Source organism: Notolabrus celidotus, chromosome 1, assembly GCF_009762535.1.
Source record: "Notolabrus celidotus isolate fNotCel1 chromosome 1, fNotCel1.pri, whole genome shotgun sequence".
NCBI classification, from domain to species: domain Eukaryota; kingdom Metazoa; phylum Chordata; class Actinopteri; order Labriformes; family Labridae; genus Notolabrus; species Notolabrus celidotus.
Genome location: NC_048272.1, coordinates 38,571,741 through 38,588,756, shown reverse-complemented (window position 1 = coordinate 38,588,756; position 17,016 = coordinate 38,571,741). Strand labels below are relative to the sequence as shown.

General features: G+C 37.8%; 1 protein-coding gene across 1 annotated transcript; it reads right to left on the bottom strand.

Annotated features, from left to right (window-relative positions):
• Nucleotides 1–1,364: 1,364 nt before the first annotated feature.
• On the bottom strand, nucleotides 1,365–15,264 carry rpn2 (ribophorin II). Its single transcript, XM_034685228.1, has 17 exons — nucleotides 15,158–15,264; nucleotides 14,640–14,830; nucleotides 12,284–12,379; nucleotides 11,899–12,074; nucleotides 11,714–11,789; nucleotides 11,449–11,583; nucleotides 11,192–11,368; nucleotides 10,985–11,103; nucleotides 9,562–9,667; nucleotides 9,271–9,362; nucleotides 8,350–8,464; nucleotides 8,076–8,270; nucleotides 7,876–7,962; nucleotides 7,659–7,754; nucleotides 7,148–7,223; nucleotides 5,606–5,735; nucleotides 1,365–1,984 (listed from the first exon to the last, which is right to left on the bottom strand). Exons 1-17 carry the CDS (start codon nucleotides 15,168–15,170, stop codon nucleotides 1,969–1,971), a joined length of 1,896 nt encoding a protein of 631 aa, XP_034541119.1. The 5' UTR covers nucleotides 15,171–15,264; the 3' UTR covers nucleotides 1,365–1,968.
• Nucleotides 15,265–17,016: the final 1,752 nt, after the last annotated feature.

The window sequence follows — 17,016 nt, the reverse complement described above, 5'->3', positions numbered from 1 at the left end:
GCCCAACTATGTATGACCTATCCTGAGGCTTTATGTGAGGTCTACAGGGAACTACAGGGACTGAGTGATGGGTTGAAAGTGGGTTTGTCCAAAGATTCCAAAAGGGGGCTGTTCCAGTTACCAGTGTGGATTTCAAGCTGACTTTGGGTCATTGTTTTTGCATAAAGCATGAACCTATCAAGGCATCATGTTAATGCCCTTTACAAGGAAACAGCATGTTTGTCCCTCAGAGTTCATGCTGCTCTGGATGCAGAAGAATAGGACTGATGGCCAAATTCAACTGGATCCCTGTCCGGTCTGTCTCCGATCCGTCACAGCACCAGATCTGATAGGTTTCTATTCTAGTCAATGTGTAGATCCTGCAGGTCGGAACGCAATGGATCAGATACGCAAGACTTCTAGTTCTGCCGGATGCCAGAGCACGACACAGAGCAGATGGAGCGGGACAGGAAGTCAGAATCCTTGATTCAGTAATTACCGCGGGAAAACCTTGGTCACGTGACTGGCGGTTCTGAGACAGACTGGACACAGAGTGTTAAACAGCTGAGATGGAAACTTCAAGAACACGATCTCTTTTAGATTTCATCTCCAGTTTTTCCATCCTCAAATGATTTTTGAATTAAAGAAATATTTCAGCCTGACCAAGCTGAATTGAAGTTTCCTGTATTCAAAGGAATGGACTTCATGTATGAGTGACTACATAAGTCCATGTAATTAGTGGGTGTGACTTCCATTCATTTTGCTACACTGGGTGTTGGTCAAGCGTCAACCTCTGGTCTCAATATATGAAGCCCATGCGGAAGTGTTATAAACTGCAGTTCATTGAGCGTCCACTTGAGGCTGGCTGCAGAAACACCGGAAACCACATACACACCCATTCAAAGAAGACGATCTTTATAACAGAAATAAACATGTTTACAACCTGGATCAAAAAAAGGGTTGGCTCTACATAGCTAATTTCTATCATCACACACTGTACAGGGGTTGAATTTTTTTGACAATTCAGAAGATATTAAGATTATGAGTTTTTGCCCAAATAAGGACATGACTGACTTGATTGACAGGCGGGAACACATAGTTGTTGGCTAGGAGGCTCAAACTCTGCCTCTTTACGTCACACTCTTTTGGTTGAGTTCACCATTTCCAATATGGCTGCCTCTGACAATTGGCTTCAACACAGCGCTCAGGAACAGATGGGTGACGACACAGATACTACGTCCATTATTTACACAGTCTATGGTATTGGTACACAGACTCACTGACTCTTCCTTTAAGTTGAAGCAGAACAAGATGCCACTTATTCCAAATGTGAAAGAAAAAGCGAAGAACACAAAGCCTTGAGTCAAAAAAATAAGAGCAGAAACTTTGATTCACCTCAAATTCTTTATTTCCTCTTCCTCATTACAAAAACATCTCGTCTTCAAATGGACCATGTTTCATTATTAACATTTTTTTGGGGGGGTGATACCAACTTTTTATCAAATCTCCTGATGTGATGCACACATGAGGCTAACACACTGGCGTAGTAAGATCCAAAGTGTCAGTGCTCCTGCCAGTGGTTTCACGATCAGCTTCTACTATGAGGTGAAACGGGCACTGAGCGAAAACAGAGGAATGTACAAAATATAACCACAAATCAAATAAAAACCCACAAATAAAAAAACCCAGCTGACTCAGGACACGCTGGCATGTTGGACAATAAGAAGACAAATCTCACAGGAAGATGAAGTGCAATGATCAGTAGCTTTACAGCCCTCAGTGGGAGGATCTGTGTGTGAGCGTTTGTCCTCAGAGATGCAGTGATATCTTGATTCCTTCCATTTGGCAACGCTGACAAACTGCATGTTTAAACTGCCGATTGAATTCTTGAACTCCCACGCCGTGTTTAAGTCTGATTCGATGTGATGTGAGATGACTCCTTTGAAACAATATGAGCTTCATCAGTGTCCTCTTTTCATTTTCTTCTCCTTATTTTTTCTCAATTCTGTGGAAGAGAGAATAAAACAAGTTGTTACAAACATCACGTGAACTTCAGTCGTTACCATTCAAAGGGTTTCTCATGCGTTTTGATGTGCACCCATCCACAACAAACACACACACACGTCGTCATGACATATGCCCAAGACCTGGGCCCGTATACACGTCCAGCCATTAGTGATGAAAACGGGTTGTTGTATGCATGAGCCAGGTTAACGCCTCAACAAAGCATTGAATTGAATGGCGGTAGACCCCACCATTACAGGTGCTAACGGCAGGATTACCACACCTGTTAGGCTGTTTAAAGGATGGAGGACATCATGCTTATGTGTTACTGTTGAAGATCAAATATGCAAAGACAATGGATATTTAGGGATCCAACGAATCCTTTGGAAAAGGAAGTGAATCCTTCCAAAACAACTCCGTTAACAAGTCCTCATCCTTCAATGGGGGGACAGGTGGTCCTCCACCTGGACCACGTTGGTGGCGGTGCTTGTTGCGCAAAGCTGCTTTCATGTTGCTTATTTTATTTTGTAGGTTTCCTTCTGTGCGCTCAGAAACACCACACGCTCACCGTAAATAATTCAGCACTTGCCAATATTTGAATCCTTAGATTGAGACCAGGTAGGTGAATGGCCTTGTTTTTAGAGTTATTTGCTTGTTTTTAATCTTTGTATGTATGGTTGAATCTTAAATTGATTATGAACCAGGGGTGCATCTCGCTCCACTGGAAGTGAAGCTTTCGGAGGAGCGTTTGCCCCCTGGTGGCTGGCTGCAGTATAGTTTTTGTCACTTCTGTGTAATGTTTATGCAGCCTAGAGAAAAAAGTAGCAGTCAAACTTTAAAAAATAAATACACGTGGTACGAATGTTTCTCATATCCGTATGCTGTGGTGATATGTAGTTAGTATTTGACTGTTTTGTGTTCAAGGCCTCTTTTTCCTGAAAAGTTTCTTCTTGGTTAGTTATTAGAGGTTAAAAAACGGGTTTTTACTTCCGGGTTTGCTTTGATTGACAGCTGCCGTAGAGAGAAACTTCAAAGGACACACAGCGTCTTGTGACGCTACGCTGTAGGGCGGAGCTCGTTACAGGAGCTTCACAGGCTCTGGCTGCACAATGGCAACGCCCAGGAGAGGGATTTTTTGGCTTCAGTACAACGGGAAGAGGCGGAGCAACGCTGTCCATTTTTATTTACAGTCTATGATATGAACATGTCTTTTGTGTCTCAATTAGTCTATGAATCTTAAATTTAGTGAATGACTGTCAAAATAAGCTACACTGGATGTCTCACCTAAAGTCTCATCAAAATAAAACTAGTTTTAAGATTGAGTAACAACTTCAAGTTGCTTGATTTAAGACATAAGGCATCTATTCAAGACGCAATTTATTCAATCGGATGGCTCAGACTTCTAAAAACAGGTGCTGAAATAGGTCACAGAGATTCCTGCAGATCCTTAAAAGATCTGTTTACTTTCTTGACGTCTTAAATTTATAGTTATATTTTATATTTTATATTTTTGTGGATTGTCTTCGCAATCCAACCTAAGACATTTACAGCCGCTTGTATCATGTGATTGCTCAATGTTAGGCTGATATATCTGTTTTGGTTTGGCTCTATAGAGTGTTTTACATGTCTAGAAGTATGCATCAACCCTGAGCCACTATTAATATGTTCTTGATGTTATATGTTGTTAATCCTGACATTTATTAAATGTTGCCAGTAATCCAGCTTGCTGTTGTGGTTTCTGTAGAAACATTTCAGAGGTATATTCTAAGAATAAGACCTGGTTTAAAGATTTTAGTTTTAGTTTTAAGATGGATTAGGTTTATTTTAAGATGATCCAGCTTATATCAAGAAACCATAATCATGTAATCATAGTTTTCTAATAGTGAGTCATTTTTTACTTAAAATGGTGTCTTTCCTGTCCCCAGGCCTTAATTAGCTCAAATTAAGTAAACAAAATAAATAAATGAGATTTTCTTTGCTTATATTCAGTATATTCCACTCCTAACTGTGCTGTAGGAAGTTTGTTTTCAAGTAGTTTGAGCAGAAAATCAGCATATTCTACTTATTTCAACCCTTTTAATACTTTTCAGAGCCTGCTTATTTCTAGATTTAACAATTTCATTTAAGATTTCTTATCAAGTAAAATTAACTTGCTGCACGGACGGATACTTTCACTAGTTTGAAGAAATTTTCACCTTGAATTCAGTTTTTTTTACCCTATATTGAAGCTACCCTTTTTTGCAGTTTATTTACCTGGTTCAAGATCTTCAGCCAAACTTTCCCTTTCTCCTTGTTTGTTATCTTTGAGGATTGACTTGCTGATAATAGCTGTTTTTTTATTCTATACTCTTGTAATAAAATGTCCATTTCTTCTCCCTCTGAAAATGTGTTTTTTTCTTGATCTTCTCTCAGTCACACCGGTATTGCTCGCCATGTTTATTCCTGTTTATGTGTAGTAAGCATGCGCAACTTGAATTTGTTGGATAGGGGTTTTCCAGGAGGTTCCCTGGACATATGACATTTTGCACAAGCCTCGCTTTCATGGCGCAATTAGTTAATTTGCTGATTATTTGCAGTCGTGCATTCGGCTAACGCTACGGCCAAATGGGCCGTTCCATAACGGTACATTAAGACTAATGATCCCGTTTGTGTAATGGCTGGGCGTGCATACGGGCCCTGAACAGTTCTTTGTTTTGGCACACCAACACAAAACATGGCACTCAATGTAATGACACAACCACAACCATGGTGGTCACACAACAATGGAGGGGTTACCACAAAGTGCCAGCATGGCTATGGTTGTAATGATAACGGTGGTATGAGTGAGAAGGTAACCAGAGGGGGGGGTGGCAAGTACACGTGAACACTCAGAGCTGGAATGAGTGAGCACCACACAGCCATGCACTCTGCCAGCCATCAAAATGCACTGGGGATGCGGTCTAAGAGGATGCCCTTACTTCAGCCTGGATGACCCACCAACTCATTTGTTACAATTGGGGGCTTTATCGTAGACTCCTATACTTTGCCAACCTACTACTTTGCTCTGCGGCAATTCTGAAAAGAGGAGTAGAGACAGCAAGGTGTTGATAGAAAGAAACAAAGGCAGCGGCTGAAAGGAGACAGAGGTTAGCAGGAGAAAAGGTCCTCAGCAGAACATGATGTTTGTGGAATAATTAATTACAATACTGTATTTGATTTGACGGGTTAAAGAGGCTGCTAGAAGAGCAGGAAGTACACGTTAACAATTATAGAGTGATGTCTTGAGTCCATGACACACAGTACAAATTGCTCACTCTGACCCTTTGAGGGCTCTACATATTGATGGTGAGGAAATTGCACACTTAGATAATCTCTCTTGTAGATTTTAATGCCTCACTTCTTCTCTGGTCCAAGTAGGCATGAGATTTCCTCCTGGGAGAGAGCCTGGCAATGAAATCAGCCTCTGGGGACCCACTCAGAACCTACTGAAATGGAATAGGCACTTTTCCTCAGCTTTTAGGATAAGAACTACCAAGAGGTCTCAAAGCACCGAGTCCTCATCACCTGAAAGGGGCAAGGCTGTCTCTCTGGGATTAAGGACCCTCTAAGAACCATTTGTTCCAGGAACCATCAGGAGACGTACCTCTTCACTGCTTTCTGCGCCAGCATGCGGTTTCCAGCGAGGAAAGTTACTCCGCCGATAATTGCCAGGTACTTCAGGGTCTGGAACATGTTCAGGTGGGTCCAGTAGACGTACATCAGGCCCAGCATGGCTGAAATGAAACAACAAAGCAGGGTTGAGTGTGAACGGCCAGACAGATCTGACATGGTTAACACGACTCAGAATATAACTATCAAGAGGAACGGTTTAAAGCTCCAGTGAGGAGTTTTTAGAGACGTATGAAACCAGCTGGTGTTAACAGCAATGACTCTTCATGACCAATAAAAGCAGACGAGACTTTATAATGCTTGTAACCGCTATGGGGGGTAGGTGTTAGACCACAACTGTTCTGAAGAAACTGCCTCCACTGCAAATACTCAAAGTGAGTGATGTGTGTCAGTGTTTTAAGGAAGCAGGATGAGATTCCTCATCAAAAAACTCTGGCAGATAAAGATCCCCACAGGAGCTCTACAATGTAACAGACTCTTACAGGGGGTCAAAGGTTCCCCAGCTGTGTTGGGTGATTTTAGGTTTCCTCATGATGTATTTCTCATTGAGCTAGAATTCTTTATAATGCAGCTTTAGTGCCATGTCGTCCAGTCTCTCCTCCGTGATATTAAGTAAAGGAAATAAATGCCCCATAAAAAAAGTTTTTATTATTATTATTAATATATTTTCTTTGTTGTGGTATTATTTAATTATTAATATTATTATTATTATCATCATTATTTTTTACATTATTATTGTTGTTATTATATTATCATTATTACTATTGTGTCATCATATTTTCATTATTTTATTATTATTATTATTATTATTATATAATAATAATATTATTATATTTGCTTTGTTCCGGTATTATCATTATTATTATCATTATTTTCATATTATATTATTGATATTATTATTATATATGTATTGTTTTGATATTATGACTATTATCGTTATTACTGTATTTGTATTATTTTGATATTACTATTGTTATTATTACTATATTTGTGTTATTTTGATATAATTATTTTTAATATCATTATTCTATAATGATATTTTCATTATTTTGGTATTATTATTATTATTATTATTTTTATATTATTTGTATTATATGTTTGATATTATTTTGATTTGCCAATCTAAGTGATGGTTTTAAAGTAACATTGAGAAACACTGTGTACCAAATGCAACAAAATCTGAATATTTACATGACATTACTAAATGAAAACGCAGATTTTCATCACATGGATCAAATCTTTGTAATGTTTCGTTGGAGACTGGGCTGTTACGTGAACACAACTTCTTTCATGTTCCACAGATGTTGTAGTCGGGGTCGCTGGAGTATTTAATCCGGAGTTCATTGTGGGTTTGGTTGTGAAATTTCATGAATAATGCATCGCTGAAAATAATTATGATGATGCAGGATGTCACACAGTCATTACTGGAATTCACTTATCATCCTGAACAACAGCAGATGACGAGTCTGTAGAACAATCGTATCTGTGATAAACACGTTACTTTGTGGGGACTCACCTGCGTGTCCCACATGGAACAGAATGGTGCTGGGGGAGAAACTGAAGTTGGAAATGTTGGCTCCGAGCTTTAACCACTACAGACGAGAGGGGGAATAAAAGACAATGAGATTTCATCCACTGCAAAGAGCTGCAAACAAAAGGGCTGAAAAACTGTTTACCACCTAGCACACAATGCGTTGATTCACGGCAACAATAACCGTTACTCACCGCTACAAATGCCAGGGAAAAAAACACGCCGTAGCTTTTGTGATGTCAAATTAAAATAAGCATCATATTAATGCAGCAGCCTCAATCATTGTGTACGAAGGCTTCTTCTGAAGAGCTGTTCAGTGCATTCAACAGTAATTACAAAGGTGACTGCTTATTTAAAAAAGGGTTCGCTTCATAATGAAAATACGAGATTTTTTTTAGGCGTGTTTTTAACCAAGGATTCTAATTACTTCCTGATATAGGCTGTAGCATTAAAAATAAAAACGTGACACGTCATGGAAGAAGATTGTCAATATTACCAGGATGAGCAGGAGCAGGAGCGGGGACAGGATGAGTGCGGTGAAGGCGTTGGAGACCACTGTGGGAGGCTTCTTCTCTGGTTCCCTGAATAAGTGCTGCAGAGAGGAACGAGCATGTCAACTGCTGGACTGAAACTTTCTGCATGCGGCTTGATCCTCTATCATTATAAAGTAAAGGGTATAAATCTGATACACTCAAGGTGAAGGCAAGTGTTACCTGGATCTCTGGTTTTGGTACATAAAGAGTCTTGGGCTGGATGGTGGCTGGAGCCTCTTCATCCACAAACTTCAGGATGACATCAGCCTTCAGAGAGATTACAACTAAACGTCAGAGCTCAGAGATAACTGATCACCAGCGTGGTGACATGTAGAATCAATAAAACACCCTGTTACCACATCGTCCAAACACAAACTCACCACGTTCCACAAGATGGGGTTCTCCAAGGTAGCATCTCCAACGATGAGGTGGAGGGAGTAGGTACCGGACATGGAGTCAAACTCAGATTTCCGCTCTGCTGTGTCCAACTCAAACTTGTAGAGGTTCTTGTTGTCGGGTTCAGCCACAAACACAACCTCTTGGCTGGTCTTCTGGTTGTGAAGCCGGACGAATGTCTGTGACACAGAGAGTAAACGGGTTTTAATCTGGATCGAGTAACGGGTTCATGAAGTCTGCTGCTTTTTATGGTCGTACCTGGTGAGGGGTGAGCTCCACTCCAGTGTTGACGTCAACTAACTGGAAGGACATTGCAAAGTTCTGGTGACTGTCTGCTGTGAAGGAGATCTTGGCCTTTGAGGGGTAGTCCACTCTGTGTGGAAATGAAGAATCAGAATTAAGATCAGAAATACTTTATTTATCCCAGGGAGGGAAATCCAGTCATTACAGAGCTCTTATAAACGAAAGTCAAGATATGAATAGAAGGACAAATAAATACAAATATAATAAAATAAAGATCAAATGAAATAAAATATAATAAAATAAAAATAAAATAAAGTTCAAATAAAATAAAATAAAGATCGAATAAAATAAAATAAAGATCAAATAAAATAAAATAAATTAAAGATCAAATAAATAAAATAAGGATAAAAAATGAATAAAATAAAATAAAATAAAGATCAAATAAATGAAAGGTCAAAAAAATAAAATAAAGATCCCAAAAAAATATGAATACAAAAAATAAAAAAAGATCAAATCAAATCAAGATCAAATGAAAAAAATAGAATAAAATAAAAATAAAATAAAATAAAAATAAAATAAGGATCAAATAAATTAAAATAAAGATCAAATAAAATAAAATAAATTAAAGATCAAATAAAATAAAATAGAATATGAATAAAATAAAATACAGATCAAATAAAATAAAATAAAGATCAAATGAAATAAATTAAAGATCAAATAAATAAAATTAAGATCCCAAAAAAATATGAATAAAAATAAATAAAAAAAGATCAAATCAAATCAAGATCAAATGAAATAAAATAGAATAAAAATAAAAATAAAATTAAATAAAATTAAATACAATTAAATAAAATTAAAAAAAATATGTTTTAACATTTTTCTAATTATATTACAGGTCAGAAAACAAGGTATCATTTCTTAAACTTTGTTCCTGACCTGGTAGTTTTGGTGCCAATGCTCTGGTCCTTATCCACCACAGAGAGATCCATGTTACTGACGGCCACCTCAGTGGACACCTTCACTTTAAGCTACAGATGAGGTCACAAAACAAAGGGAGAGAGTCAGGGCATGGAAACAGAATGGAGGCAGCAAAGTAGGCTAACTGCTGCAAAAGAACCCACCCACCTCTGACTCAATAAAAGTGATTGTAAAAGGCGTGGCTTCAAGATTAAATTAATATGTAACTGGTAAACCAATGGCTGATCCATGTCACTCCTGTGATCTTACCTCCACATGGTTGGCAACCAGTCGGCTGTCTCCTGCCACTGCAACAGTGAACTGATAATATCCACTGGCTGGCTGGGTAGACATGAAGTTCAGCTCAAAGACGCCGCTGCAGAAAAAGGAGAAAATGTATTTAGTGTCGTTCCACCAAAACAAGGGAAGCACTGATGAAGACAAACACACTACACAACTCTACAATAACAACAGAGAAGGAAATATTCCTGTTGTATAACATCTGTGAGGTGCATTTAGATTAACATCCCACATAAGGTGTTTTTCAACTGGAGGAACTTTACCCTGGAACTACATGCGTTTCGACCGGAGGAACCAGGGTCTAAATTTAGTTCAGGGGTAGATAATCTCCCCCCTGAAAAGCCCCTGCTTGGGGGGTTATACTTTTCAAAGGTCCCCGGACTTTCGGGGGGCAGGGCCTGCAATGCTGAACGTGTCTGATTGTAAGATTAACCGCAGTGTTTTTATTCTGCCCTCCGTCCACAATAACATCACACACATCTGTGATCCACTTGATTTCTCTTTCTTTCATTAGTTTTTATTTGTTCTATCTTTTTTGTATGTGTGTGTACTTTTCAAAAGAAGAAGCTGTGATTCACTTGATTTAGCAGCTTGTAACAGTAGTCTTCTCTCAGCCCACCGTGAATGCATCTCTCCTGGTGTTACGGTTTTAAAAGTGACCCTGTAAACTGGAGACCTTCAGCTGAATGTGTCAGTGTTTTTGGAGTTTACACAGCTGTTGAAACACAGAGGGAGTTCCTGGGAATGACAACTAGTTTAGTTTTTATTAAGATTTCAAAATATCCTCATCAGATATTTAATGATCGTTTAAAGACGTTTATGGGGGCCGATCTCTGCCACGGCTTTTTGAGTTAAAAAGGATTTTAAAGCCGTGTTGAAACGTCTTTGCTCCTAGCGCTTATCTCCTCTCACGTGTTGATTCAGTGAATCCATCTGTGATGAAATATAGCACCATCTAAAACAGCACCAGCTGAGTCTCTTCATGCTAACTGTTGTGTTGTTCATAATGATACCTGCCTGTCCGTCTGCTTCTATGGTGTCATCTGTGATGAATGGCATTTGTCTTTGTTTTACTGCCCTCTACTGGTCTGGGGGTGTAGTGCATTTACTTTTTTTTCCTCCATACGTCACTGGCCTAATTTGCACAATCTACCCGGGACTTCAGCCCGAAACGCAAACAATGGGGGCACAGGAACCTTTTAGTTCAGGGTGAAGTAGTTCTGGGGACTAAAAGACCCCGGAACTCTTGGTTGAAATGCACCAATACACTTCAGAGAACAGTGTACTAACTTTGTGTCACAATGGGGGGGATGTGTGTTTATTTTTATCAGCTTTAGTGAAAAGCTTGTGTTAACATTTTCATGCACAGACATCTCTCTCCAGTGATACCTACTCATTAAGTGTGAATGGTGCCTGGCTGAGGACGATGCTCTTGGAGGCCACAGCATATGCAGATTCCACCAGAACATTGGCCGTGGCCAGAGGTTGAGACATGACATCAGTAACAAGGAGCTGTGAAGCAGGAAGATAAACGTGGTTATCACGGGTTTGATAGAGCGATGCAGAAGACTGCAGCCTCACTGATCTCTGTCTGCTGTACCTGCAGGGTTGGCTGGCTGTGAGACACTGTGGCTGGACCCTGAGCACTGACAATGACGGGCACATGGAAGCGATTGTTGGAGAGGGCAGCGGCGGCACTTGTCACACTGAAGGCCTCAGCCAATGAGTCCCAGGATTTCTTGCTGAATATGGAGTTCACCAGCTGGATGACCTGGTCCTGTGGGGAGACGACATCTTTGAATAGAATCAAAACATGCAGAGAAAAGCCAACTCCTTGTTTAAGTATAGAGATCATACCTCCTTCAGTGGGGGTTCCATATCCACATGATCGGACAGTGAATAAGCAGCAGTCACAAACATGGCGGTTGCCTCAAGTCCTTCTTCAAACTGGAGGTAGATGCCGCCAAGATCATCCAGGCGTGCTGTCAGGTCCTGATAGGAAAACAAAAAACAGCTTAAATCAGATTTAAAAAACATCTCCGTGCACGGTACAGAGTCAGGTGTGTCCTGCTGTGAGTTAAACAACAACACAGCACCCTCTGGAGGAAGCTACAGGACTCACCTCAATCTCCTCCAGGATTCCTCCAAGTTCAGCCTGCTGGGACAGACGAGCTGCTGTCTGCAGAGCTAAGGTGATCCTGTCCCCCAAAAGTGAAGGGAAGAGAAGGTGGATTTATTGAAAATTATACCACAAAAAATGATTGGCTCATGAGCACAAAGATACTGCCCTCCCTGACAAACACTTACGCCATGACGTTGTCCTCTTTGTTGATGCGAGCGGTCAAGGCCCCCACAGCTTCCTGAGAAGCCACAGGAAGCCCCAGAGAGTTGAGGGCGCTCACAGCCCGGTGAATCTGAGACATGGTGGAATCTTCACTGACCGCTGCCAGGAGGATGTCCCGGGTTTCGTTGGACACAGGGATCTATGACGTGAACAATTATGATCAAGCATTGTCCACTTTTCCCAGATCAAACTCATTACATCACATGCAGCTTTCATTTTGTGTGCATTTTGACCCCCTAAAACATTGTGATGCATCGTGAACCAGGCATCATGAACCTCCTGGATATACTAAACTCTTCTCAACAAAAGGAAAGACTACAGCGCAGAAAAGAAGAGTCTTTTTTATACCTCACATCCTGAAATCGCTTGACTGGTCTCTGCAGCAAAGAAGATGGAGTCAACACTTGTGGGATCAAGCTGAGAGTTGATGTACTGGCAGACTTCCTACAAACACAAACAAACATTTTCAACACAAGAACATTTAGAATCATAAATGTATTTAATGTGCATTATTCAAGTGACTGAATTGTGACTCAATGCTTGTTACAATGACCAGGACTTCCAGGTCACGGTACAAATGGGACTCTTTTTACTTTTAAAAATATGTGAATCCATTGTTATTTAAATCCATCACTAGAGACGTTCGAGACTCCATTATTAATTTGATTGACCTGCTCCCCTCCTATCAGCCCTCATCTCCCACTGCCCAACTGAAGGCTGTGATTTTTGTGAAACCTAAATAAATAATCTAAGATCTGCAATTAGGGGTTGAAACTGTGGTTTTGATATAAAGCCGACATGTTTGTCCCGTCATATATTTATTAACAGTGTTTGTACTTTCTGGCAGGATGTATCGACATGAAAGGCTTCACACAAAGTTTACACAGCTAGAAATGTCTTCAGATAAAGAATATCCCTCATGGGCTGTAAGAGGAGGTGTTTCTGGTGACAGTCTTCTCGTTCTCTAATGTTAATCTTGCATATGGTTTCCTCCCACATATTATTAGTCAAGCCCCGACTCTGACCACATTAAGGTCCAGACTGAAAACATTCCTCTTTCATGCTGCTTACTCTGCTGTCTAATGGATGCAGACTCATCTTTAAACCTTAGTTTTTATTTCTTTGACTACAAACTTTTAACATTTCTGATAAACTTTCAGGATTTTCTTTTTATTTCTTTATGCAAAATGAGAATTAATGACATATTTAAACTCATTCTATTTTACATTCTTTCCTTCCTGATCTTATATTTTAAAATATTTTATGTTTTAATGCTTATGTTTGTTTAATGTAATATTTATAAATTATATATGTTACTATTTAATGTCATTTTTTAATTAGATATCTTATAATTTAATGTTATTTCTAAAATTGGATATTTTACAATATAATACCATTTTTAAAATGAGATATTATTCAATTTAAAGTCATATTTTTTATTAGATGTTTTACATTTGTAGTCATATTTTACCATTGTATATTTAACAATATAATGTCCTTTTTTTATATTGGATATTTAACCATTCAATGTCATATTTTAAATTATATATTTTACTATTTAATGTCATATTTTAAATTATATATTTTACTATTTAATGTCATATTTTAAATGATATATTTTACTATTTAATGTCATTTTTTAATTATATATTTTACCATTTCATGTCAGTTTTAAATATGATATTTTTCAACTTAGTGTCATATTTTAAATGAGATATTATTCAATTTAATGACATATTTTAAATTGGATATTTTTCAATTTAATGTCATATTTTATAATCGGATGTTTTATCATTTATAGTCATATTTTACCATTGTATATTTTACAATATAATGTCCTTTTTTAATGGGATATTTAACCATTTAATGTCATATTTTAAATTATATATTTTACTATTTAATGTCATTTTTAATTATATATTTTACCATTTAATGTCAGTTTTAAATATGATATTTTTCAACTTAGTGTCATATTTTAAATTTGATATTATTCAATTTAATGACATATTTTAAATTGCATATTTTTCAATTTAATGTCTTATTTTATAATCGGATGTTGCTGGGCTGTAGGGCACCCTGCCAGGTTGTCAAGAGGTCTGAGCCAGCTTCCGGTTGCGACTTGACACAGAAAATATTCACTGTGTCTTAATCCTTGGGAAGAAGTTCTGAGATGAATCGATAATTAAAGGGTTCATTTCGGTTAAGACGAGATCAGTTGAGATTCTGTGTCCGGCGGGACAGTAAGACTCTGCAAGTTACAGACTTCAGAGCAGCGAAGGGGGCAGGTTATTTATAATTAAAAACAGACCTAACACTATTTAGTATGTTAACTTATATAAGTAGAGAGAGAGACAGAGTAGATCAAATTTGATTGGCTGCACTAAACGTACATCGTCTGAACTGAATGAGATGATGAAATTTGAAATGTTGTAAGTGTTTGCTGTGAGGTTTTGTTGATTGTTACTGTGTTGTGTTTCTGTATCTCTGTAAAGCACTATGAATTGCTCTTTGTATGAATGCTGCTTTGTACATAAACTTGCCTATGGAACATAGAAATATAAATAAAGGCCCTTGTATTGTAGAAGAATAGATTTCATAATAAAAGCATCTGTTCTTTCTTCCTGTTATCTGTGTTATAGTGTGTGTCCTTATACATCTGGACCATGGAGGATCCGGACTTCCGCATTCAGGAGCGGTTCTTTACCGTGTGATCCGGGACAGTTGCTCCAAGTTTGGACAGACCCACAACCGAGTAGTATGCGGACTCCAGGTCCGTGAAGTGCTGGCTCAGGAGGTTCTGCAGCCGGGCCACATCAGACAGGGAGAGGTAGTGCGCAGGTGTGAGCGCGTCAGCTCCACAGAGAGCCAGGCTAAGGAAGATCAACCCGAACAACCCTGCGACACAGAGCGGACACCAGTTAACCCACAGACCAGTCTAAAGGTGTAATAACATATCACCTCTGAGATTCAGATGCGGTTTTATCTCCTGTGAGGGTTTTCATATACGACATTCATTCATTCATTCATTCACTGAGATAACGCTCACTCCTCCGAAGGCTTTAGCTAGCTAGCATCAGAAACATGCATCAAACTGCAGCACGGTGTCTTTATTCACATTTATTTAAAGAACAGCAGTTTCCTGTTAGAGCACAAAAGACTTAAATAACGAGATTAACAGCCCAACAGTAAAATATCACTCAAATATACGATGAATTCACTTACTAGACCGGTCCATGTCTTGCAGTCTTATGCAGCGTCACCAAAACCGACGAGTACTTCCGGTGTCTTAGAAAGCCAGTTGTCACTTCTGGTTCTATATCCGGTTTGAAATTTCAGAATAAAAGAAATAAATAGTCCGCTTCTTTTCTTCTAACAATTATGAAAGTGTATAAACCCTCATTTAGCTGCTTCATAAATCAGTTCAAGATTTACTTTTGATAATTGAAGAGATGTAATTCAAATGGGATTGCAGGAAGGATATGTGGTGACTTCTCTGGCTTGTTGTTTTGAATTATGGTCTTGTTTTTTATTATTACATTCTCCTTGCTCCTTATTTTTTGTTTTTTTGTGCATGTGTCACATGCCTGAATTGTTTTTGTTTGTTTATTGATTTGCACCTAGTGTAGTTGTTGATGGTTGACTCCCCCTTATGTGTTATATTTGCATATTTTATTTGGTTTTGTCAGATTCCGTTGTTTCCGGATTGATTAGGATGTGCTCTTTGTGTTTTGTTTACTGTGTACATCCTTGTCGAGATATGTTGTATATTGTCAAATGTTCAGTGAAAAAATAATAATAATAAAACTGTATCATTTTTTCATTTATTGTATTTAGTTGTGTATTTATTTTAGAATTAATAAGAAGTATTAATTGTTTGATTTATCTAAACTTTTCTTTTTTATAATTAATTAAAGATAGATTTTGGGGATATATCTTTTTTCAAGTCACTTTTTTAGTAAATCTAGATTTTTTGTATATTTATAATTTCTTTAGTTTGTTTTGTTTGTTTGATGATTAGGTAGCACTGTGGGCACCTGAGGTTATTTAGGGAAGTAGGTAGTAGAAGGCCAGCATGCTCCTGGGTGGGCCTTTGGTTTTCTTTTTTACCAGAGCAAGAGAGGCAGCAGGAGCAGTGATATTTCTTAGTTCCTTGTTTGCTGGCTTGTCCTCCAAAAATAAACCATTAGAGACTCTGAACTTTGCATAGACATTGGACTTCTTTTGCCTGCGTACATCACATGCCCGCTGTACATCAATGACCCTTTGATTAGGTTAAGCTAAAGTATGAGTTTGATATTTTCATTATTCTCTGAGTTTTTATGACAAATGGTCACTACATCATCATTATTGCATTGATCAATAATTATAATTTATAATAAAATAGTTATATATTTTTACTATTGATAATTGGAAGGACATCCAATTAAGTTAGATGTTGGGGATATATTTTTGCTAGTCATTTGTTTGGTATATGTAGTCCAGCTCTGGGAATGAGGACTTCCACTGGAGAAGGATCTTATTTTTATCTCCAACTAGTCATATATTTTATTAACACTCTATCTCTCTACACTGTACACAAAAGGCAAAAAGTCTAACAGATAATTATCCATAAACTTGTACTTGTACTTATATTTTTTGATATGATTAAATAATGATTAACATAATTTGATTTCTAACAATAAGTGTATCATTGTGATTACGTTTATCAACATATATATTTTATAACAAAATGGTTAAATATTTTATTAACATTCTGAGTTATTGCCTTGAGTTTATAAGGCAGTAAAGTTTCGTTTAGAGCTTTACCTGTTGTTTTTTAAAATTGATCCTATTTATGTTTTAACAAAAGGAAAAAAGTCAAACAGATAATTATCAATAGCCTTGTACTTTGACATATTTTTTTAATACGTTTTAATGAGTGAAATAATTGTTTTCTTCCAACAATAATAAGTGTATCGTTATTATTACATTTTTCAATAATTATAATTACAATAGTTATATGTTTTGTTAAAATTCTATCTGTGCGTTATTGCCTCAACTTCATCAATAAACTTGCACTTTGACTTATATCTATAATAAGT